This window comes from Cylas formicarius, unplaced genomic scaffold, assembly GCF_029955315.1.
Source record: "Cylas formicarius isolate icCylForm1 unplaced genomic scaffold, icCylForm1.1 PGA_scaffold_10__41_contigs__length_53128322, whole genome shotgun sequence".
Lineage (NCBI taxonomy): Eukaryota > Metazoa > Arthropoda > Insecta > Coleoptera > Brentidae > Cylas > Cylas formicarius.
The window spans coordinates 52,162,916-52,186,448 of record NW_026844214.1 but is presented as its reverse complement, the minus strand read 5'-3'; the positions used below and the strand labels follow the sequence as shown (position 1 = coordinate 52,186,448).

The 23,533-nt window shown below is 36.4% G+C and overlaps 1 protein-coding gene across 4 annotated transcripts in view; it reads left to right on the top strand.

Moving 5' to 3' along the window:
* LOC132708262 (dystrobrevin beta) overlaps window positions 1-23,533 on the top strand; it is a 43,592-nt gene that overhangs the window by 8,194 nt on the left and 11,865 nt on the right. For 3 of the 4 annotated variants that reach the window (XM_060680473.1, XM_060680471.1, XM_060680474.1), the window contains exons 11-16: window positions 8,840-8,881; window positions 11,551-11,666; window positions 11,719-11,890; window positions 11,943-12,151; window positions 13,192-13,370; window positions 17,273-17,389. In XM_060680473.1, the coding sequence (XP_060536456.1) occupies window positions 8,840-8,881; window positions 11,551-11,666; window positions 11,719-11,890; window positions 11,943-12,151; window positions 13,192-13,370; window positions 17,273-17,389 (835 nt within the window). The remainder of the gene's footprint in view (window positions 1-8,839; window positions 8,882-11,550; window positions 11,667-11,718; window positions 11,891-11,942; window positions 12,152-13,191; window positions 13,371-17,272; window positions 17,390-23,533) is intronic. The other variant, XM_060680472.1, reaches the window with a different exon arrangement.

The following is a 23,533-nucleotide window of genomic DNA, read 5'->3' as shown; positions in this document are numbered from 1 at the left end:
TCCTTGTCTTTCTCAGTGCGCCATGATGTTAATAATTCTATGCGGTCCCACAGCAACTGATGGATCTTGTTGCTCAGTTTCAGGTGGAGTCTGAAAAGTTGTAGCTCAGTCTCACTAATTTCGTACCGGGTCCGCCTGATCTGGTCTTGGAGTAGGGCCTTGCTAGCTTTGTCCAGGATAGCTTGTGTCTTTCTGGTGCGTGTGTGATAAGACAACCTTGTAAATGTTGGCAGCAAGTTCTGGTTGCGGCAGCTTTTAAGAAAATTCAAGTTGCACAACGAAATAACCCTCCTTTGTCTTAGTTTTTCATAACACTTGGTGGCTGTAAAGATCTCCTTCCCGTAAAGGTGTATGATATTCTCACGTATTGATTCACGGATGGAAAAATGTGATGACACTATATTCCGGGATATCATCCGTTCGCTCACTGAACTCCGACTGGAATCCTGCATCCGATTGGAATCCTGCAAATCCTGCATCCGACTGGAATCCTGCAGACGTTTCGCCAAAATCTCACTTGGCATCTTCAATGCTCGCGCTCCGAAAACACTTCGAACACTGGGAGGTTATCGGCGGTGCGTGCGGTATTTATACTCTGCGCCGGAGATGGTAACGGTGCTGCTTGTGCGTGGGGGGAGGTGGCTCCGCCCCCTGAATTGTCGCGTTGTTAATTTCGCCCGATCGTAGTTGCGATGTCCTATATATATATATATATATATATATATATATATATATATATATATATATATATATATATATATATATATATATATATATATATATATATATATATATATATATATATATATATATATATATATATATATATATATTCTCACGTATTGATTCACGGATGGAAAAATGTGATGACACTATATTCCGGGATATCATCCGTTCGCTCGTTGAACTCCGACTGGAATCCTGCTTCCGACTGGAATCCTGCAGACGTTTCGCCAAAATCTCACTTGGCATCTTCAATGCTCGCGCTCCGAAAACACTTCGAACACTGGGAGGTTATCGGCGGTGCGTGTGGTATTTATACTCTGCGCCGGAGATGGTAACGGTGCTGCTTGTGCGTGGGGGGAGGTGGCTCCGCCCCCTGAATTGTCGCGTTGTTAATTTCGCCCGATCGTAGTTGCGATGTCCCCGTTGGCTGCTGCGCATCGCTCTGCTGTTTGATTATCGTTCTCCACGTGTTGGATAAATGCAGAGCGTCGTCTCTCGTATTGAGGTGTCCGGACTTTTCTATTTCGATGGCCTCTCGTATAATCCTAGTCCTAAAATCAGGAATATTAGCTATTTGTTTGCAAGTGCCGAAATCAATTTTATGGCCTGTCTGATGTTGGTGCTGAAACAAAGCAGATGTTGTTTGTTTGTTTCTTATGGCTAAACGATGTTCCTCGAGCCTGGCTGAAATCCTTCTGTTGGTCTGTCCCACATACGTCAGGCTGCACGATCCGCATGCTACACTGTATACTCCTTGGTTTTCCAGAGTAATTTTTTGTTTTGGGTTTCTTAGTATTGCTCCGATGGTATGGTCAGGTTTGTATGCTGTTGATATGTCGTGTTTCCGTAATATTCGGCCGATTTTGTCAGTAACCCCCTTGATGTATGGCAGGACAGCGATCGATCTTCGTTGGGTCTCGTCCTGCACTCTCTGCTGCGGCTGTTGTTGTTTATTGATTGCCTTGTTGATGGTGCGCCTTTGGTATCCGTTTTGTTGAAGACAGGTACTAATTTTCTTCAGTTCTTGATCTCTGTTCCTCTCGTTTGTGAGCCTGAAGGACCGAGCAATTAATGTATTTGCCACTGCCTGTATCTGTGATGGGTGGTGATGAGATTTAGCGTTCAGATATCTATTAGTGTGTGTTGGTTTTCTATAGACGGTGTGTTCCAAGTGTCCATCTTCGGTCCTTGTGATGTGCACATCTAAAAAGGGCAGACTGTTATCCTCTTCAAGTTCTATTGTAAATTGAATCCTTGGGTGAATGGAATTCAGATGATCTAGGAATTTCAAAAGCTCCTCCTTGCCAAAAGGCCATACAACAAATACGTCATCAACGTATCTTGTCCATAGTTTTGGCTTCAGATTTGCCTTCTCTATTGCTTTCTTTTCGAAGTAAATCATGAAGAGGTTGGCAATCACAGGTGAGAGAGATGATCCCATTGCTGCTCCATCTATTTGTCGGTAAATTTTCCCGTTGTGCATAAAGTAAGCGTTTTTCAGGCAATGTCTTGACAGATCCATTATGTATGGCGGAAGATCTTCGTTTTCTTCTATAAGCAAGAGTGCCTCTTCTACTGGAATACTCGGGTAGAGGGATTTGACATCGAAACTTGCCATAATGTCGTCCTTGTCCATCCTGAGAGAACCTAAAATCTGAGTGAAATGTTCTGAGTTTTTAACATAGGAATCTGCCTTTTCCACTATAGGCTGAAGTGCACTGGCCAGATGTTTTTCCAGCTTGCATAATGGTGAGTTAAAGGCGCTTACGATTGGACGCAGGGGAACCCCGTCCTTATGGATCTTTGGGAGCCCGTAGAATTTTGGGCAACGACTCGATTTTTCCCTCGGAATAAGTTTCTTCTTTGTATCCTCGTTTATTGATGAATCGAGAATTTTGGACTTAGTTGTTTTCTCCAAATATGTCGTGGGATCTCTGGTGACTAGTTTGTATATTGGGTCGTTCAAAATATCCTCCAATTTTGCATTATAATCCGACGTATTCATGACGACAGTGGCATTTCCTTTGTCTGCTGGCATTATTAGAATGTTTTCGTTTTTGTTTAGATTCCTTAAGGCTTGCATTTCTTCTCTGCTTAAGTTTGGTTGCGGTGGTTTTGACTGTCTTAAGACTCTGGCGACATCTTGCCTAATTAACTCCGCATCTTGTTCGTCTATGGTGGAAAGACTTGCTTCGACGTTGGAAACGATCTCTTCGACGGGTACTCTTTTTGGAGCTATTGCGTAGTTAAATCCTTTATTCAGTACGCTGACTTCTGTATCGGAAAGATGGTATGCTGAAATATTATGAACTGTACTGCTTCGGTTTGTGTTTGGCACTTGTCCTGATTTTTTGGAATTTGACTGAAGGATTTCTAATTTCTTCCACAGTTTTTTTGACGTGATGTCCTTGTCTTTCTCAGTGCGCCATGATGTTAATAATTCTATGCGGTCCCACAGCAACTGATGGATCTTGTTGCTCAGTTTCAGGTGGAGTCTGAAAAGTTGTAGCTCAGTCTCACTAATTTCGTACCGGGTCCGCCTGATCTGGTCTTGGAGTAGGGCCTTGCTAGCTTTGTCCAGGATAGCTTGTGTCTTTCTGGTGCGTGTGTGATAAGACAACCTTGTAAATGTTGGCAGCAAGTTCTGGTTGCGGCAGCTTTTAAGAAAATTCAAGTTGCACAGCGAAATAACCCTCCTTTGTCTTAGTTTTTCATAACACTTGGTGGCTGTAAAGGTCTCCTTCCCGTAAAGGTGTATGATATTCTCACGTATTGATTCACGGATGGAAAAATGTGATGACACTATATTCCGGGATATCATCCGTTCGCTCGTTGAACTCCGACTGGAATCCTGCTTCCGACTGGAATCCTGCAGACGTTTCGCCAAAATCTCACTTGGCATCTTCAATGCTCGCGCTCCGAAAACACTTCGAACACTGGGAGGTTATCGGCGGTGCGTGTGGTATTTATACTCTGCGCCGGAGATGGTAACGGTGCTGCTTGTGCGTGGGGGGAGGTGGCTCCGCCCCCTGAATTGTCGCGTTGTTAATTTCGCCCGATCGTAGTTGCGATGTCCCCGTTGGCTGCTGCGCATCGCTCTGCTGTTTGATTATCGTTCTCCACGTGTTGGATAAATGCAGAGCGTCGTCTCTCGTATTGAGGTGTCCGGACTTTTCTATTTCGATGGCCTCTCGTATAATCCTAGTCCTAAAATCAGGAATATTAGCTATTTGTTTGCAAGTGCCGAAATCAATTTTATGGCCTGTCTGATGTTGGTGCTGAAACAAAGCAGATGTTGTTTGTTTGTTTCTTATGGCTAAACGATGTTCCTCGAGCCTGGCTGAAATCCTTCTGTTGGTCTGTCCCACATACGTCAGGCTGCACGATCCGCATGCTACACTGTATACTCCTTGGTTTTCCAGAGTAATTTTTTGTTTTGGGTTTCTTAGTATTGCTCCGATGGTATGGTCAGGTTTGTATGCTGTTGATATGTCGTGTTTCCGTAATATTCGGCCGATTTTGTCAGTAACCCCCTTGATGTATGGCAGGACAGCGATCGATCTTCGTTGGGTCTCGTCCTGCACTCTCTGCTGCGGCTGTTGTTGTTTATTGATTGCCTTGTTGATGGTGCGCCTTTGGTATCCGTTTTGTTGAAGACAGGTACTAATTTTCTTCAGTTCTTTATCTCTGTTCCTCTCGTTTGTGAGCCTGAAGGACCGAGCAATTAATGTATTTGCCACTGCCTGTATCTGTGATGGGTGGTGATGAGATTTAGCGTTCAGATATCTATTAGTGTGTGTTGGTTTTCTATAGACGGTGTGTTCCAAGTGTCCATCTTCGGTCCTTGTGATGTGCACATCTAAAAAGGGCAGACTGTTATCCTCTTCAAGTTCTATTGTAAATTGAATCCTTGGGTGAATGGAATTCAGATGATCTAGGAATTTCAAAAGCTCCTCCTTGCCAAAAGGCCATACAACAAATACGTCATCAACGTATCTTGTCCATAGTTTTGGCTTCAGATTTGCCTTCTCTATTGCTTTCTTTTCGAAGTAAATCATGAAGAGGTTGGCAATCACAGGTGAGAGAGATGATCCCATTGCTGCTCCATCTATTTGTCGGTAAATTTTCCCGTTGTGCATAAAGTAAGCGTTTTTCAGGCAATGTCTTGACAGATCCATTATGTATGGCGAGGGAAAAATCGAGTCGTTGCCCAAAATTCTACGGGCTCCCAAAGATCCATAAGGACGGGGTTCCCCTGCGTCCAATCGTAAGCGCCTTTAACTCACCATTATGCAAGCTGGAAAAACATCTGGCCAGTGCACTTCAGCCTATAGTGGAAAAGGCAGATTCCTATGTTAAAAACTCAGAACATTTCACTCAGATTTTAGGTTCTCTCAGGATGGACAAGGACGACATTATGGCAAGTTTCGATGTCAAATCCCTCTACCCGAGTATTCCAGTAGAAGAGGCACTCTTGCTTATAGAAGAAAACGAAGATCTTCCGCCATACATAATGGATCTGTCAAGACATTGCCTGAAAAACGCTTACTTTATGCACAACGGGAAAATTTACCGACAAATAGATGGAGCAGCAATGGGATCATCTCTCTCACCTGTGATTGCCAACCTCTTCATGATTTACTTCGAAAAGAAAGCAATAGAGAAGGCAAATCTGAAGCCAAAACTATGGACAAGATACGTTGATGACGTATTTGTTGTATGGCCTTTTGGCAAGGAGGAGCTTTTGAAATTCCTAGATCATCTGAATTCCATTCACCCAAGGATTCAATTTACAATAGAACTTGAAGAGGATAACAGTCTGCCCTTTTTAGATGTGCACATCACAAGGACCGAAGATGGACACTTGGAACACACCGTCTATAGAAAACCAACACACACTAATAGATATCTGAACGCTAAATCTCATCACCACCCATCACAGATACAGGCAGTGGCAAATACATTAATTGCTCGGTCCTTCAGGCTCACAAACGAGAGGAACAGAGATAAAGAACTGAAGAAAATTAGTACCTGTCTTCAACAAAACGGATACCAAAGGCGCACCATCAACAAGGCAATCAATAAACAACAACAGCCGCAGCAGAGAGTGCAGGACGAGACCCAACGAAGATCGATCGCTGTCCTGCCATACATCAAGGGGGTTACTGACAAAATCGGCCGAATATTACGGAAACACGACATATCAACAGCATACAAACCTGACCATACCATCGGAGCAATACTAAGAAACCCAAAACAAAAAATTACTCTGGAAAACCAAGGAGTATACAGTGTAGCATGCGGATCGTGCAGCCTGACGTATGTGGGACAGACCAACAGAAGGATTTCAGCCAGGCTCGAGGAACATCGTTTAGCCATAAGAAACAAACAAACAACATCTGCTTTGTTTCAGCACCAACATCAGACAGGCCATAAAATTGATTTCGGCACTTGCAAACAAATAGCTAATATTCCTGATTTTAGGACTAGGATTATACGAGAGGCCATCGAAATAGAAAAGTCCGGACACCTCAATACGAGAGACGACGCTCTGCATTTATCCAACACGTGGAGAACGATAATCAAACAGCAGAGCGATGCGCAGCAGCCAACGGGGACATCGCAACTACGATCGGGCGAAATTAACAACGCGACAATTCAGGGGGCGGAGCCACCTCCCCCCACGCACAAGCAGCACCGTTACCATCTCCGGCGCAGAGTATAAATACCACACGCACCGCCGATAACCTCCCAGTGTTCGAAGTGTTTTCGGAGCGCGAGCATTGAAGATGCCAAGTGAGATTTTGGCGAAACGTCTGCAGGATTCCAGTCGGAAGCAGGATTCCAGTCGGAGTTCAACGAGCGAACGGATGATATCCCGGAATATAGTGTCATCATATATATATATATATATATATATATATATATATATATATATATATATATATATATATATATATATATATATATATATATATATATATATATATATATATATATATATATATATATATTCTATTAGACATGATTTTTAAATGAATTGTTTTTTATGAAATTAAATGTGATTTGGCAACGCCGGATAATATTAGATTTCCCTGCGAAGCAACAGCATTGGCGCAGAAGCGTCAATACAGCGTTGTAACATGCTTATGCGCAGTTTGATTGAATTGGTCGTCGTGTTATTGGGTTCTCGGCTGTTATCTCCATTGTTGAGTATTTCCAGTGTTCTAGAACGTATAAATGTGGAAATGAGACATTGTGTGAACAATCCAAATAACTTGTTACTTTCGAAAATCGATGAAATCGAATTGCCCCATGATGGAACTTATTGAAAATGGGGGTGCTGGGGGGTCGGGAAGTAGTCTAAAAAAAAATCGCGTGTCTACAAAAAACATTTTTCAAAAAGCGTTCACGAGATCAAAAAAATTCTTGAACCAGCAGGCGCAGAAGATACGATTCCATAAACTTTTATTGTTGACAATTTTTCAAAAATATACAGGGTGGGCCGAAAATTCAAACAAACTGAAAAATAGGTCCTCCTATTATTGAAAATTGGTTATAACTGACATACTCTCACTTTCTTTTATATTGCGTTATAGCCCGCTTAGACAGCTAAAACTTTTGTATTTAAGGTTTTCACCTATTGTACAGGGTGTTCCCGATATTCCGTGCCAAATAAGAAATGTGTTAAGTGTCTTAAATTGGCAGATATCAAGTTCAAATTTAGCAGAAAAGTAAAAGTCCGTGTCCACATTTAAACGGTAAAAATTGGATGCAATCAAATTTTACCAAGTATTTTTTAAAAATTTTAAAAATTTTTTTGGTAATTTTAGCTTCTAGAAAAATATCATAATCGTTCACCCGATCGGCAAAATTCTTTAACCAGCAGACGCGGAAGATCCAGTGCAATAACATTTATTTCAGGCATTTTTTCTATTATATGCACAGTTTTCAAATTATAGGCAAAAACCTAGAAAATTGTTCTTTTACAGAATAAATTATTAGCCGCAAATCAAAAATCGTAAGAAGTATGGCTAATTGGATGAAACGGTGTCATAAGCTGCATTAAGAGCTACAATTTTTGTATTTGCTGTTTTCGTCTATCACATAAGCTGCTCGGGATATTTGAAAAAATCCATATTGAAATCGTTATTTCGGTGGCTGTCAAGACGCGATAACGTTATTGATTATTATGGTGCACTGCATGGTTTCAGAAAAAACTTATTTTCTCGAAAACTATTTACTATTTCCAAAAAATGCCTGAACCAGGACACGTGGACAATCCAGGGCTATAACCTCTACTCCGAACAATGATTGAATCATATACAGGGTGTGTCGTTTATGGGCAAAAAATCTAATAAAAGATCCTAGAAATTTCCGTATTTGTGAGTTAATTATTGGCGATAAATGAAAAACCGTTATAGATGTGGATATTTTTATTTGAGAGTTTCAGGATTATTTTTTTAAAGGGATTGAGTTTTTAATAAAGAGATGTAATAAGTGTATTGCAGTTAAGGGGGATTATATTGAAAAATAATAAAAAATTGTTACTCTACTTTGTTTCTTTGATATTCAGGCCGGGAAATTTTGGCGCTGCCCTCGTAGGATTCCACTTTTTTACTGAATAAAAAAACAAATTGCTTTAGAAAAACTTTACGCGATACAAATAAATGCATAACATTTTTTAAATCACCCTACCACTGTCAAAATTTATTTTGTAGATCTACGTTATTGGCCTGCATGAATAGGGCCTGACAGGATCTTTATTTGCTAATAAAATACAATAAATTCAAAGACAAAAAATGTAAAAAACGCATACATGTTATGATTCAATTGAAACCTCACCATGCCACACTAAACTGAAAAAAAAAAAACAGACAATGAGCGTTCAAAAGTTTGTGAATTAAAAATTTGGCGAAAGATGGCGCTCGAGTCGTTCTGGCCAAAATGTTTTTGTAAATTCTGAATATTAAAATATTGTCGCGTTCACGTATCGTCTGTAGTTTAATGTTTTCGATAAAACCCGGACACGTAAGGCATGAATTGTTTAAGATTGTTTCCCTTTTGTTTTTCGGGCGCTCCTAAATGTGCTTTTGCTGTTTTGCTTCTTTAGCCCCGGGGCACCTATAGAAAAAACTCGCTGTCGCCAGATTCGGTAAGTTGAGCTTCTGTTACTACCTTTTATACTTATACATAAAAAGGATTTTTTACGTACCCGACGCGCGTTTCGCCAACCAAGTTGGCATCTTCAGGAGAAGATTAAAACTGTTTTAAAACGTAAAATTGAGTTTCGGTTTGTGGTAAAACGCGTTATTGTGTGTTAGTACAGTGCCGAAGGTTCCAGTCAAGAGTTTGATAATGTGGTGCTATGTTGTAATGAACTGTCGAGAATCGGTCTTACTGGCTTATTCAAATCTGATTAGGCCTTTATTTATATTTTTTTAAAGGTTTCCGGTAGAAATTTCGATTTATTTGTGCAAATTAACAATAACAGTAATAATAATCATAATAAATAGAACAACCCTCGATAGAGTTAAACCTGTGGCGAGGTCTAGCAGCGCTCTTTCACTTAGCCACCTATACAATGTCGTAGAATAATCAAAATTTAGCAATGGGGATAAACGTAAAAATTTCATATTCCTAAAAAAAGAAAAAAAAAATAAACACCGGAAACAAGCAACTACAGTAGAACCTCGATTATCCGTGCCAGCCGCGACCGAGCCTACGCCGGATAATCGAAAACACGTATAATGCAATGACCTTTTTTTTTAACAAACGTAATACAAGATACGACATACACGTAACACAAAATAAAATATAGTATATACAAAATGTATACAATAAAATATATTTGCAAAAATCACTTTAAAAAATCACTGATTTTTGTTTGTTTTTGGGCTTCGTAACTTTTCGTAACAATTTTAGGCTCTTCTTCAAAATATTGAATAAGTACGTTTACTGCATCCCTTGTTTCTTGATGACTTGTCTTGACCTCGCAATAAATTATTCCCATCACATTTTTCAGAACTTTCTTCAGAAGTTTTGTTAATTATGTTATCATCATTTATGATCTGATACCCTGCTTCCTTGTGATCACATTCTATCCAGTCCTGTATTTCTTTATTTTCTATTTCTTCCAAACCATTTATTTGCAAGGCTATAGATGCTATGTTTTCGATCGATAGCTCACCTTCATTTAACTGATCATTATCTCCAATAACGTCTTCATCCTTTGTATCTCCTATTAAACTCATTATTTTATAAAATGATTTTTTAATGTTGGTTGCCTTTACTCCATTCCAAGCGCGATCTACAACATATATTGCGTCTTTCAAATTTAGACGTTTCCAAAATTACACAATGTCACGATTTTCCAAAAGTTGAAGCATAAGATCTTTTCTATAAAGCCTTTTCATTGTCTCTATAACTCCTTGGTCCCATCGTCTGGGCAATACATGTTACATTCAGAGGAAAATATGCTACGAATATGTTTCCATCTTCTGACATAAGTTGCTCTACATTAGGATGCGATGGCGCATTGTCCAGTAACAGTACAGCCTTTGGTGGAAGATTATTTTCTTTTTAATAAACTTGAACTTGGGGTATAATTTTTTTTAAAGATCGCTGTTTAAAAATTACTCTATCCATCTAAGCAGCCTTTTGATTATAATAATCAACGGGCAGTGTTTTTATATTTTTAAAAGTCCTCGGATTTTTCGATTTCCCAATAACAGCTAACCTAAGTTTGCTTTGAAACAAAAAAAAAATAAAAAAAACCTTAAACAAAATATGTGTACGTATGTACGTACGATTCCCCGACACAAATTTAGGGATTCTCTGAAAGGAACGACACAGGTGCATGCAGCGTCAGTTAGTCAGTTAATTTGCAATCAGTAGTAGGACACCACTGATCCCAAATAAATCCTCTAGTGGCGACCCCCCAAATAACCTTTCGTAAAAGTAATGGCCCTGTCGTTTAAACCAAGAAACTTTAACTTTGAAATGAGAAGATTATGAATTAAGGTATCGAAGGCCTTGCCTTAATCCAGCAGAATCAAACAAGTATTTCTTGACACATCCTGAGTCCTACAAAGGTCATCAGTGACATCAAGCAGTGCCGTGGTCGTACTTTGTCCGTGCCTAAAAAAAATGGTGTCCACACCTTTTGAGTGTGATTAAATTGGTGAATTAAATTTATTTCAATACAATAAAACAAAAATACGTTCTATTCCTTGGAACACTTTCTCTCCCTTTTTACGATGAAAGGTGCTTTACACTGACTGATACACTAACTCGAATTGTAATAACTGTTGCACGCATTTTTAGGTTTACATGAAAACTTTTTAATTACGTTTTAAAATACTCTAGGGAATATTTTTCCTAAAAGCAAAAATATATTTGCGCATCAAATTTTAAGGCTTTTTGAAATTTCTCTTAAATGACGCTTTTACGTCACAATTTTAACCTTGAGATCAAGTCAAAGTACTTTCTGTGCATCTAACAGCTTTCAGCATTTTTTCTTTGTTTTTCTGGAATAGGTAATTTGATTAATTTTCAACCGAAAAATAACGGAAAACTCACGAATAAGCTGATAACTGTCAACACGAAAACGTACCTCGCGACGTCACCAAGAGCGGAAATGGCCACTTTTTGAGTGTTATTAAGTGTTTTTATTCAATAAATAAAAAATCTGCAAGGACCCCATTATGGCCGGTAAGGTTTCGCTTGTGTTGTCATAAACGCTAACTATAATTTTCATCTACCAAGCATGCTCGTTGAATTGCTGAATTAAAAATGTCGTTTTCGCTAACATCGATGTTATAGGGTCGGGTTCCTTCGGAAACGTGCCTGGGTATGGACTCGACTCGCGCTCAGAGGGAACTCATTAGCCAGTTGGAGGCGAAAAATCGGGAAATCATGCGCGAAATCGCCAGACTGAGGTAGAAAACTGCACCGTTTATACCGTACGAAGTTTTGACAGCGTCATTGCAGGAGACAGCAGGAATTGGAGGCCGGGAGCCACGGTCCCGACAATCCCATCCTGATGAGCGAACTGAGGGCGCTGAGGATGCGCAAGGACGAACTAGAGACACACCTGATAACGCTTCAGGACTCCCGAAGGCAGCTAATGATACAACTCGAGGGTCTAATGAAAATGCTTAAGGTACAATCCCGCCTTGCTCCGCCTTTCTCCGCTTATAAAGGTTCGTTTCCAGAATCACCAGTCTTCCCCCAGGAGCACCCCGAATTCGTCGCCTAGAAGCACCAAATCGCCGCCATTGCCACCCGGCGTTGCACCCACTACCCAAACGAATCCTAGGAGCGCGCCTCAGACCCCGATGGGCGTGCCCGCCTCCTCCAACCCATCCAGCATAAACACGTCCGTCGGGGTCTCCGGAACTTGCGAAAAAAGCGATAGAGAACGGTCGGTGTGATTTAATTGCTACTGTTTTAAGTCTTGGAGCTATTCAGGGTGTTTTCTAATCAAATATCAATAATTAAGGAGACGATTTTTGGGTTAGTTGCAAAATAAAATGTTTTGGCAGGCAAATTATACATACAATCTCGAATCATTTCCAAAGAAATTTTTAATTTATTGATTTTTTTCAATCCGATGTAGGATTTTCGATTAAAAAAATAAAAACCTGTTCTCTGTAGGTCATCACAATATCGTTAATACGGCAGAAAATTATTATCATTGTTATTTTTTACTTGAGTAATAGTCTATTTCTTCTTCTTCTTCCTTCTTCATCCCTGCCAGTTAGACCGCCAAGTTGTCGCACCGACGTTTTCGAAGATGCCCTACACTTCTGTCGGCCATTTTGCTGATGTGTTCGTTCCATTCTTTCTTTCTACTGTGTAAAGTCTGTTCATAGATATAAGAAAGTGACTAACTGATACGAATTAAGGAAAGACCGGGGCAAGCTGTAAGAATGAATTATGGACATTGTTTATAACTTCGTTAGCCTCAATAGAGTAGTGTTTTCTACATTTGGGCGGAAGCATCTCCTGAGATACACTGGACTCGCACATATTTTGCATAATTCGCACACGATTAAAGACACGCTGTATTACATACGAAATAAGAATGGCTACTAATAAGCTTAAACTAAGTAGTATACCAAATCAAAGAATCTTAAACACAAGTAGGTATAAAGTTATTTTCTATTACGGACCACATTTTTACCTGAATTTAAATTCCGAAACTTTAGGTAATAATCTTGTTGCATTGTATGTTAATAACTGGTCACTTTCTTATATCTATGAACAGACCATACCCTAAATAATACCTCTCAAGTGGTATTACAGATATTTAAAAAAATATATTATGTTTTTAAAAACTTGACCACCCAGTATCTCAAAAGTAGGACATATGTTCATACGAAGTTTTCTTTTTAAAATGGACCCAAAATCACCCTATATAAATAAGGCTAATTTTGCCATCGTTTTTTTTTTTTTTTTCAGGGAGAGAAGAGATATTCCTCTGGGCATAGTTCAGCCATTGGGCGGTTTGGTAAATCGAGAGATGATGGGTCAGGATAGGAATGACCGTGATCGATCCAGTCACAATGTCAATTTGGAGGCTCTGATGGGCGTCGGTGGCGACGTCAGAAATGCTTTCGGTGGTGTTTCCAACCCTATAAGTGAGTTTATCGTATTGATAGTGTGGCATTCCTAAAGTCAAAGTCAAATGGTCATTCATTTGATGAACAATTCCAAACAAAAAAACAGGGCATCGTCACAATTAACCCCTTAGTGCACAATTTAGGTGGTAAAAATCATTTATTTGTTTTGCAAATAATTATTATTTACGCTAACCAAAAGTAGTTTTATTAATTTTATTAATATTTTAATTGTGAGTCCCACGTGACGCTCACTCCACCAATGTCTTGTTTCTTTTCTGATTTTTTCTGCCCGTGTTGTCTTTTCTTCGACAACTTACTGCACAATTTCTATAAGGTACAGCCTTTTTTCCAGTTAGGAAAATGTCGTTCCTTTAGCGGTAATGGTCCCATATGTCTTTGTCGCCACGCCTTCTTGACGTTTGTACTCAAGTGACATTTCTTCTATCCGTTTCGTTCTGTATCCCAAATTATGCATCGCTCCTCCATGGTTTTCCTACAAAATGAAAGAGTTGAAAATAGCAAAATCAAATAAATGCATAAATATTGTTTCAAAATAAATAAGAACTAAAAGTTTAGATTTTCACGAAATTATATATATTCACATGACAATTGTTTTGACAACATCGTGTCTTTATCAAATGTAATATTTGCAAACTAACTGCTACTATATATACCGAAAAATGACCATAAAACTGTAATTAATGTTGTGAGAATTTAAGTTCAATAAAGGAGAGGTATTTAAATCTAATTGATCGTTAAGCCATGGAGATTAACAAAATGAGACATTCAAATGTATTGCTTAACGATCAATTAGATTTAAATACCTCTCCATCATTGAACTTAAATTCTCACAACATTAATTATGGTTTTATGGTCATTTTTCGGTATATATAGTAGCAGGTAGTTTGTAAATATTACATTTGATAAAGACACGGTGTTGTCGAAACAATTGTCATGTCAAAATATATAATTTCGTGAAAATCTGAATTTTTAGTTATTATTTATTTTGATAAAAGCCACGTCAGTACAAATATTGTTTCCCTCATTTTTTAGTTAGTGATAGTCATGTAAGTGTTGATCGAATCTATCGACGCCTCCCATGGTGCAATTGTACTCCACAACTAATTTAGGTGTCCTTATGGGATTTCCTTCTTTATCGGCATTGTGAATTTCTTTCTTCATTACCATGACTTTTTTCTTCTCATTTTTTAGTTTTTTTAGTCGCAAATTGTCGTGGTAAATATTTTTGTTTCACAATATCCCATATGTCAAGTCATAGTATGTCTTTATATTTTTGGGATATTATAGTTAAGTTTCCAGTATAAATAATAAACAAATACAAATACGAGAGGTACAGACTGGATCCATCCCAATCGTCCTTTGTACAATAAAGAAACTTTCATCTACACTTAAGTCTCATTCAGGTATATAAAATGTACCAAATTTTCTATTTAGAGCTTCATCGATAGGCCAAATTTTGTTTAGTTTAGGATTCGAATGAGTATGACAGTCATATGGTTCATTATCAGAAAAATGTTCTGCTTAGCAATAAGTTTATCGATTCAATCAATCAATAAATTGGCATACTCAAATTCAGAATCTTCTTGGTCAAACATTTAGCTGAATAAATTTTTCTAAATAACATTTTTCTAAATATTTAACAATAAAAAAAATGTTACCTGAGATAAATTATATTATATTGGTAACTTTTAGAATGATAACGTGAGCCATTTGCATCTAGCTCTGGTCTTAGAGAATGACAACAATCTACTATCTAACGTGACAGAGAGAGACTTAAAATACGCTATAGCGAAAAGCTGTGTATCGTAAAACTCTGTATTACGAACAAAATTTGTTGTACTATTCGGTCTCCATTAATCCACTATATATAATTTCTAACTCTCTATACCCAAAGAAAAAAGGGCACATCAGGTAACAAAGTAAGGAATGTAGGCCGACTAAGTGTAAATCCTAAGTGTTTTTGTCGTAATAAGCGATTATGTTAATGCCTTTATCGGTATGTATAAAAGCACACCATTGTTTCAAGAAAAGGTGAAAATAGAAGCCAAAGTACGAGATGCATATTGGCATGCTAAAAAAATTCAAAAGAAAATGACCGATTATTTGAAACATATCTAGTTCTTAAACATTTATATAAGTAGATGTTAAAATATGTATATAAAATAATTAAATATTAAAATGCGTATTGTTATTTTTCCAGTGCCTATAACTTCCCTTCAATTTCGCTATATAGAGTTTCGACTGTATTTGCAAAATTATATTTCTATATTAACCGTGACCCATACGCAGGTGTAATATTTTCACAGAGCTGTACAATTCTGCCTGTAAACGTTGCTCGTATATCCAGCATCTAGTCCATATTTTATTATCAATAAAGTGCAATAAAAAAGCGGACTATTATCTATATCATTGTTTTAGTTATTATCAGTTACCTACTTAAAGAAGATGAACGGTCAAAAGCGTTTAACCAAAAAACAAAAATTAGAAAGACTGTCCCACTACAAAGATTTCGTTCTAGTAATCGGCAACGACTGACTTTTATTTTTTAACTGTCAAGGTTATTAATGTACGAACATAGATGGCGACACATAACACATAACAATTATAATGATCTTACTATACTTGCCAAAAATAAACATTTTGTAAATAAATTCGGACACATACCTGCGATAGGTAAATAATAAAATAAAATATGTATGAACGATACATTTAAAGTTATCAATATCAGTTATCGAAGTGAACATACAATGTCTTTATTTTTACTGATAATTTGTTAAAAAAAAATATGATGTGAGTCTGCATAGCGGGTTTGTTGTGACTCGTGCCTGTTTTTAACCTTGAAACCCAAACAATACTGGAGTTGTTCCTGAGTCGAGCTTGTTCAGTAACAGCAAACTTCATTAAATTTGTTAAAATATTATTCAACATATCGATCACAATGTCGACCTTTATCAAGAATCTATAATTATAATTTTATATAAAAATATTTAAATACTTCAGTGGTATTTTGAATAAATTTTAAAAAGTATAAATATGAAATAATTGACATTAATATTTTTTCTTTAAAATTTGTGTTTAGTATTAGTAGCTAAGAGTTTATTTAATTGTTGCTTTATTTTCAACACTATCATTCTAAGAAAGTGGATTTGATATTTAATTTATATTAGGTTCTTAAATGGTGGGACAATTAACTTAAATTACTAATATATTTCATAATTTTAGTTTCTTTTAAATTAAATTCATGGTTTGTTAATTGTTTTTTAGTATGTTTATGTCCACTCGTACGATTTTCCAAAAGTTGGCTTATCATTCTAACATCACCAGAATGTAGGACGTAAATTTTATCAAAAATAAACAAATTTTTATTGAAAATCATTTCCCTGAAAATAACGTTAATAAAATGTTTAAACAGCGAACCTACACATGCCTTATAACAAAATGAAAATATCAAAAATAATACAAATACAAAAAAAAACATATTGGAAACCCAACTTTTGGAAAACAGTTGACATAAATATACTAAAAACGCCTCAACTGCTTTACATAAACAACAACAATTTAATAGACCATGAATTTAATTTTAAAGAAACGAAAATTTTAACGCAAGATAATAATTATCTACAAATTAGCAACATAAGAAAGGATCTATATTAAAAAATTTAAATCTGTTAAACGCAGAACTTTTTTCGTTGTTTGGTTTTTGAAAAAAATTTAAAAATCTCCTGTAGAGTTGATAAGAAGAAGCCATGGCTCAACGGCCATTAAATTTTCTTTTCAATAAAAAAAAATTATAGTTTTGGTTAGTTTTGGTTATAGTTTTGATAATTTTGAACCAAGAATTTTGGAAAACAGATCATTCATCCTTTGGCGAAACTCTGACGAGGCCTTTAATTTTGCAGATTCCAATGGTAACGGTACTCCGGGTTCAGCGGGTCGTTCTTTGAGGAACGACCTCTTGGTCGCTGCCGATTCGGTTACCAACGCGATGTCTACCTTAGTTAGAGAACTGAACTCAGGTAGGGATCAATAGACACTTGCCGTATTACGAATTAGCTACTTTGCAAGCATTAGAATTTCCATGAGCTCGGTGACTATTTTGCACAGTATCTATGACGACTCGTTTCAAAGCCCAAGGAGTTAAACGTTTTCCCTATACATGTCTAGTTAGATCGAGCTTAGACATTTTCCGTGGTAGACTGTGAGTGTTTGGTATTTTGCGAGTATTATTTTGCATAGGTTCGAGTGAACGATGTCTATACAATACCTGGTTAGGAAAATAATCAAATTGGTGTTAAAATTTATGAAAGAAAAAGGGAATAAATAATATGACTATTAAGTGAAATTTTCATTTCATTTGAGGTTAATGGTTTGGTTGCATATGAAGGGTTAACCCTAAAGGATTGTGTCACAAATAGGATATTTTTTTGACAAAAATAATAAAAAATATGTATTAACTATTTATTCAAGTATAAGAAAAAATATATTTATCTTCAACATACGAAATCAAAACAAATACCATCCTTCAAACGGAAAAAGAAGAAGTGATAATAAGAACAAAAAACACTTAAGTAGGAAAATTACAAAACTAATTAGCTAAATCTACCAACAACATAGTTGAAATTTTGTTTTTTATTGGTTTTCCAAAGAATCAACGCAAGGAGCACACAAAGCTACGAGGTGAGACAAGCATAGAAATTTTTTACACCTTTGGCAGGAAAATCAGGTTTTTGAATCTTTAGCACCGAAAAAACATCTCTTTCGAGTTCCTAGAATAATTTCCTGTTGTGGTTGATTATTAGACGAAGTTCCAGCATAATCCTGTTTTCTGTCTCGCACAGCTCGTGGCACATTAAGCTCCAAAAGAAGGCGTTCCAAATGTTGTTTGTTAGTTAGAACAGCGTAAATTATCTGTGAATTTACTCCAGCCATATTTATTAAGGCATAACATACCACCATAGGCCACATCGCCAGTAAAAGTAGCAGATAACTTGTCCAGGTTATCAACACCCCCTTTGGTATGATTATAGGTAGTAGGTTCTTTTTCTCTCCGGTTGACTTATCAATTAAGTCATCGTGATGTAAGGAGAAAACTAAAATTACATTTTTATATTTTTTTGGAACGAATCAGCCTCACCATTAAAAAAAAACCAAACGCATCAGACACACATAATCTCTATCTGATCTATGGTGCCGAACTCGTCCGAATTCACTCGACCGAGCCCGAGCCAAAAGCGAGAAAGACGTCCGCCCTTCATTTTTTTTGCATTGTCAATCAACATAAATTGTCAGACATAGAAAAGATTGCTTACGAATAATTTTATTTATTGTATTCATCGGCTTATTATTGCAATGTTATCATGGAGTTTTTTGTTTAAAATACGTGCTGAACGTGACGCAAACCTATTCCTTCTTAATTTTGTTTTAATTATTGTCCTTGAACGTTCATGGTTAGTGTCCCTAAAATCAATAAAAAAATAATAAAATGCTAAAAGTATCGATACTTTAGTATTTATTTGAGTAGTATCGAAAAAAGATTTGAATACTATCGAAATGAGTAGGTATCGGAACATCCCTAGTTTTCTTCGGCTCTCTTCTTCTTTTCTTCTCTTCTCTGAAATGGTACTAGAGACATCAATCCAGTCAAATATGCGTTTTGCTCATCATTTGACTTCAAAGTATTAAAATATGTTAAATCTCCTTTTTTTTCTATGCTGGATAAATTTTTAAAACACTTGAGTCTTCTCAATTGCATGGCTGCCCTCATTCACTTTTCTTTCTCTCGTACTTCCACCATTATTTTTACACTCATTACTATCAGAAGACACTTTTTACTGTTAAGTACTCATAAATACTCAAAAAAAAAACAAAACGCTGCCTGCTTTGGCACGCAAAAGAAACGAAACGATTAATAGTCGTTTATTTTTTGTTATGTTGTTCTTACCTTCTACACATTTAACATTTGCACCGACATTTTAAATACGCATATTTATGAGACGGTCCTAGTTTTTAGGCACCAGTGTACTGCAAATGGTAGATATGCAGTATACCTTTTAGATGGCGATTGTGACAATCCCTGTTTTTTCCCTTCACCCTTCATATAAGGTTGGGGAATTGACCAGTCAATTGACCCCAATAATTTTAATAAACCCATGAAATTTATATTGGAACTCAGGTGGCTTTTACTTGATGAAAATCCATTTAACAAAATAAATAACTAAAAGTTCAGATTTTCACGAAATTATATATTATGACATGACAATTGTTTCCACAACACCGTGTCTTTATCAAATGTAATATTTACAAACTGCCTGCTACTATATATAGAATGACAATAAAACTTTAATTAATGTTGTTGTGAGAATTTAAGTTCAATAAAGGAGAGGTATTTAAATCTAATTGATCGTTAAACAATACATTTGAATGTCTCATTTTTTTTATTTTCCATGGCTTCAAATAAATTAAATTTTCTACTTTTTGTGGCTGTATGTAAAATATCAAAGTTGTCGTCAAAAATGTGTTTAAGTGTGTAGCATGATTAGAATCGAGTTTATTGTTTTTAAACGCTCTTTTATGTTCGTTAATGCGTCCCTTGAAGGATCTAAATGTTTGTCCGATATAAAATTTAAATTATACACATAAAATGTCTGCATTTCACTCTTTTATACACAGGCTTCTTAATACGCCACTCTCAACAAAAAATTACAACAAAGAATTTAATATCATTAAACAAATTGCACTGAACAACGGCTACTATCCGTCAATTATCGATAAAATTATAAATAAAAAATAAATCCATACAACAGTATCAACAGTATTTATCCGAAACCTAATACAGAACACGAACAATTTAAAAGAATTACATACATAGGAGAATCCAGTGAAAAAGTTTGTCAAAATGTGGTTTAAAAATAGCTTTCAAAACAATGAAAAGATCTTGTCCTAAAATTTATATTGAACAAACAGTAAATCCTTCAAAAACGCATTAACGAACATAAAAGATCGTTTAAAAACAATAGCCTAGATTCTAATTATGCCACACACTTCAACACAGAAAAACACATTTTTGACGACAATATACCACAGCGACAAAAAGCATACAATTAATTAAATTTATGGGAAGCCATGGAGATTAACAAAATTATTAAACTTAAATTCTCATAAAAGTCATAAAAGTTGGAAGGTTCATTTTTTTTTAATATGGTGTGGTTAAGGTTAAGTAAACACGTTTTTACTCTTTTTTTGTCAAAAAATGTATTAGCATAAGAAACAGCATGTTCGTTAAATCGAACGCACATGGGATGCATAAGTAAAAAGTTGGATGCTGCCGTAACATCTCGTCTTTCCATTGGAAACTACCTTTTTCCACTCTCGTCTGTCAAATACCTAATTACACGCCGACCAAGCGTGCCACCGTGTCGGCCATTTCCGAGATTTTACCGCACGGGTTTGGGAGCAATCGGATGTTTTCGGAAATATCTCCCACGCTTTGAATTGTGCGGTTTGTCAATTCTGACGGTCATGTCAGGGAATGTATTTGCGTTGTTTTGCGAAAATGTACCGAAAACCTAACGGTCGTAGAAAAGGTAAATTATGCAACACGTTCGGGAAAACGTTTTAAGTCACTCGTTTATTAAACACTCACACCGTTCGTGTCAAATAAACTCTTGAATCAAATGCCGTTTACCCCACTTGTTGCATAATATACAATAAGTGCCACATTTTCCCATTAAGCGATCCGTTAAAGAAATGAGGTCCTATAAAATTATCTCCTATAATCCCGCCCCATACATTGCAAGAAAACCGACGCTGGTGTTTTCCTTAAATTTTTGCATTTTTCCAAAATTACAACGCCATCACGACTGAATGCAGCCTCGTCAGTGAACAAAATCGCATTTAAGAATTGCAGATAACTTTGAATTTTTCCTAAAATTTGGTTGCATGAAATTACTCTCAATTGCCATCGCTCTCATAGAGTGTTTGAACCCTTTGAACTGAAAGCGTCGAAGCAATTCTTTCCCGAGCAGCAAGTTTCCTCGTACTCGTTGACGGGTCAGTCTCCACATTTTGAAGTATTCTTTCTTCTCTTGCGGCGGTTCTAATAATAATAATATATCTTTATTTAGCATTATGCTATTTAAAAAAATATTCTAAAAATAAATTCTAAATATAAAATACCAGATAAACGGAAACCAAAAGCTAAGCACACAGAAATCAGAATTAGAACAATACACGGCGTCTTAAAAGTCTTTTAAATTTATTAAGCGTATCGCAGTTTTTCGTTCTCATTCAACATTCTCTCAACATAAAATTACCACAATTTCTTGTATTGTAAGAATGAATATCTCTGAAATAGGTAACTTTTTCACAAACATAATTGGGAACACACTGCTGTTTAATTTTAAAAATAAATACATAGACATTAAACATTACTTTTTGTTTTATTTTGAACAATCTGCAATTGCTCTAATTTATAATTAGGCAAATTGAACAAAAGTGTGGAATAAAATTCTAAATGAGGAGCAGCTAACTGTTAGGGGAAGGGTGTACAAAATGACATAGAGTTTTGTAAAGTGATTTTTTTTTCAAAAAATATTTTTTCTTAACAACAAAGGTAAGAAATGCAAGACCATTTATCCTATACGTCTGTATTTACAGAAAAAAATAATAAAAAAATAACGATATTTATGAAGCTTAAATCTAAACAAAAACCTGCAAAAAGTTTTTTACCCACACAGGTTGTTTTTTTGTTTTCCTTTTTCTATGTTTGGTGAAGAATTTAGCACCGTAGTTTTGTTCCTATTCCTTTGTTTTCTTTTTCCTTGTCCAGAGACGAACGGACCTATTGGAATTGGGCGTAAATCAGCTACAGTCGTGGTAAGCACGTTATTTGTTGTTTTTGAAGTGGTGGGTTCATCTTTGGTTTTCAACATTTTCAGCCCTTTGTTCAATTGTTCCTGGTTTGAATGGAAATATTAGTTGTTTCAGATGCTTTATACATATAGTCCGGGAAAATATCTGCATTTATTGGAAAAATTACAGTTTTTGCAAAACCGTTAATGGCGTTTTGAACTGTTGCTGCTTTTCCATATGCTTCAGTGAGCAAAGCACGTATTTGAAATTGTGTTACCACCCTTCCCGGATGATTTTTAAGCCACTTGGTAATTTCTTGATCAAAATATGTTTTCAAAGGGTGGGGCGTAATCAAACAATTCATTTTTCATGTTTTCATGGGGGCGAATATTAAGGCAGATGGAATGTAACTGCTATTAGTGTACATACAGCAAACTAAAGTAAGGAGTGATCCTCTTTCGGCACTATTAATGGCACCAACTTGCTTCCTGCCAGATGTTGCAAACACTATATTTTCCTTCTTGATAATATCTTTCAGAAGAGTGAAGAACTGGGCAACTGGGGGTTTATTAAAAGCTTGTACCCTTGCCTCTGGCTTATGTAAGGAATGGTCAGGATTTCTTCTTCTAAACTCTCGTAACCAGTCTTTGGCTGCGCTCTTCTTTTGATTAATAAAAGTGTGCTGAAACCCATTTTTAACGGGTAATTGATAAGCCAGCTCTAAAACCTCCTTTCTTCTTAACCCAAAAAATCTAGATTCCATTAACTTTAGATGTTTTTCTCCTGTTTTTATGGACTTATTTTTGTTTTGAGCATGTCTTCTCAGTGTTGCTTGAGGGATACCATAAACTTTAGATGCTCTGAGCCATCCCATTTCGTTATTAGCAACAGCTTCTATAGCGTTTTCCATCGAAGCTGAGGACCATGAATGTCTATTTTCCTAACGTAGGCTCGTGGCATTGTTCTGCAATGAAACAATGAAGCCGTGTTTTACATATTTAAAAATCAGTCGGGCAAAACGACATACTATATCACTTTAGCCACCTGTAGACTATGTCATTTCACCCGACTACTTCGCAATGTATAAAACAAATTTTTTTGATGAACAAATTAAATATTTTACGTCTATAAAAGATGCAACTTATAGGGCAGACATTAATAAAACATAATTTAAATAAACCAACCTAATTTGCGAACTGTAATGATTTGTTGAGGTTAACGATCCGTCTCTTGACATGCTAATCGGCGATTAAACCATAGACAACTATAGTATATTGGTTAGTTTTGGTTAGGACTAAACGTTCGAAAAT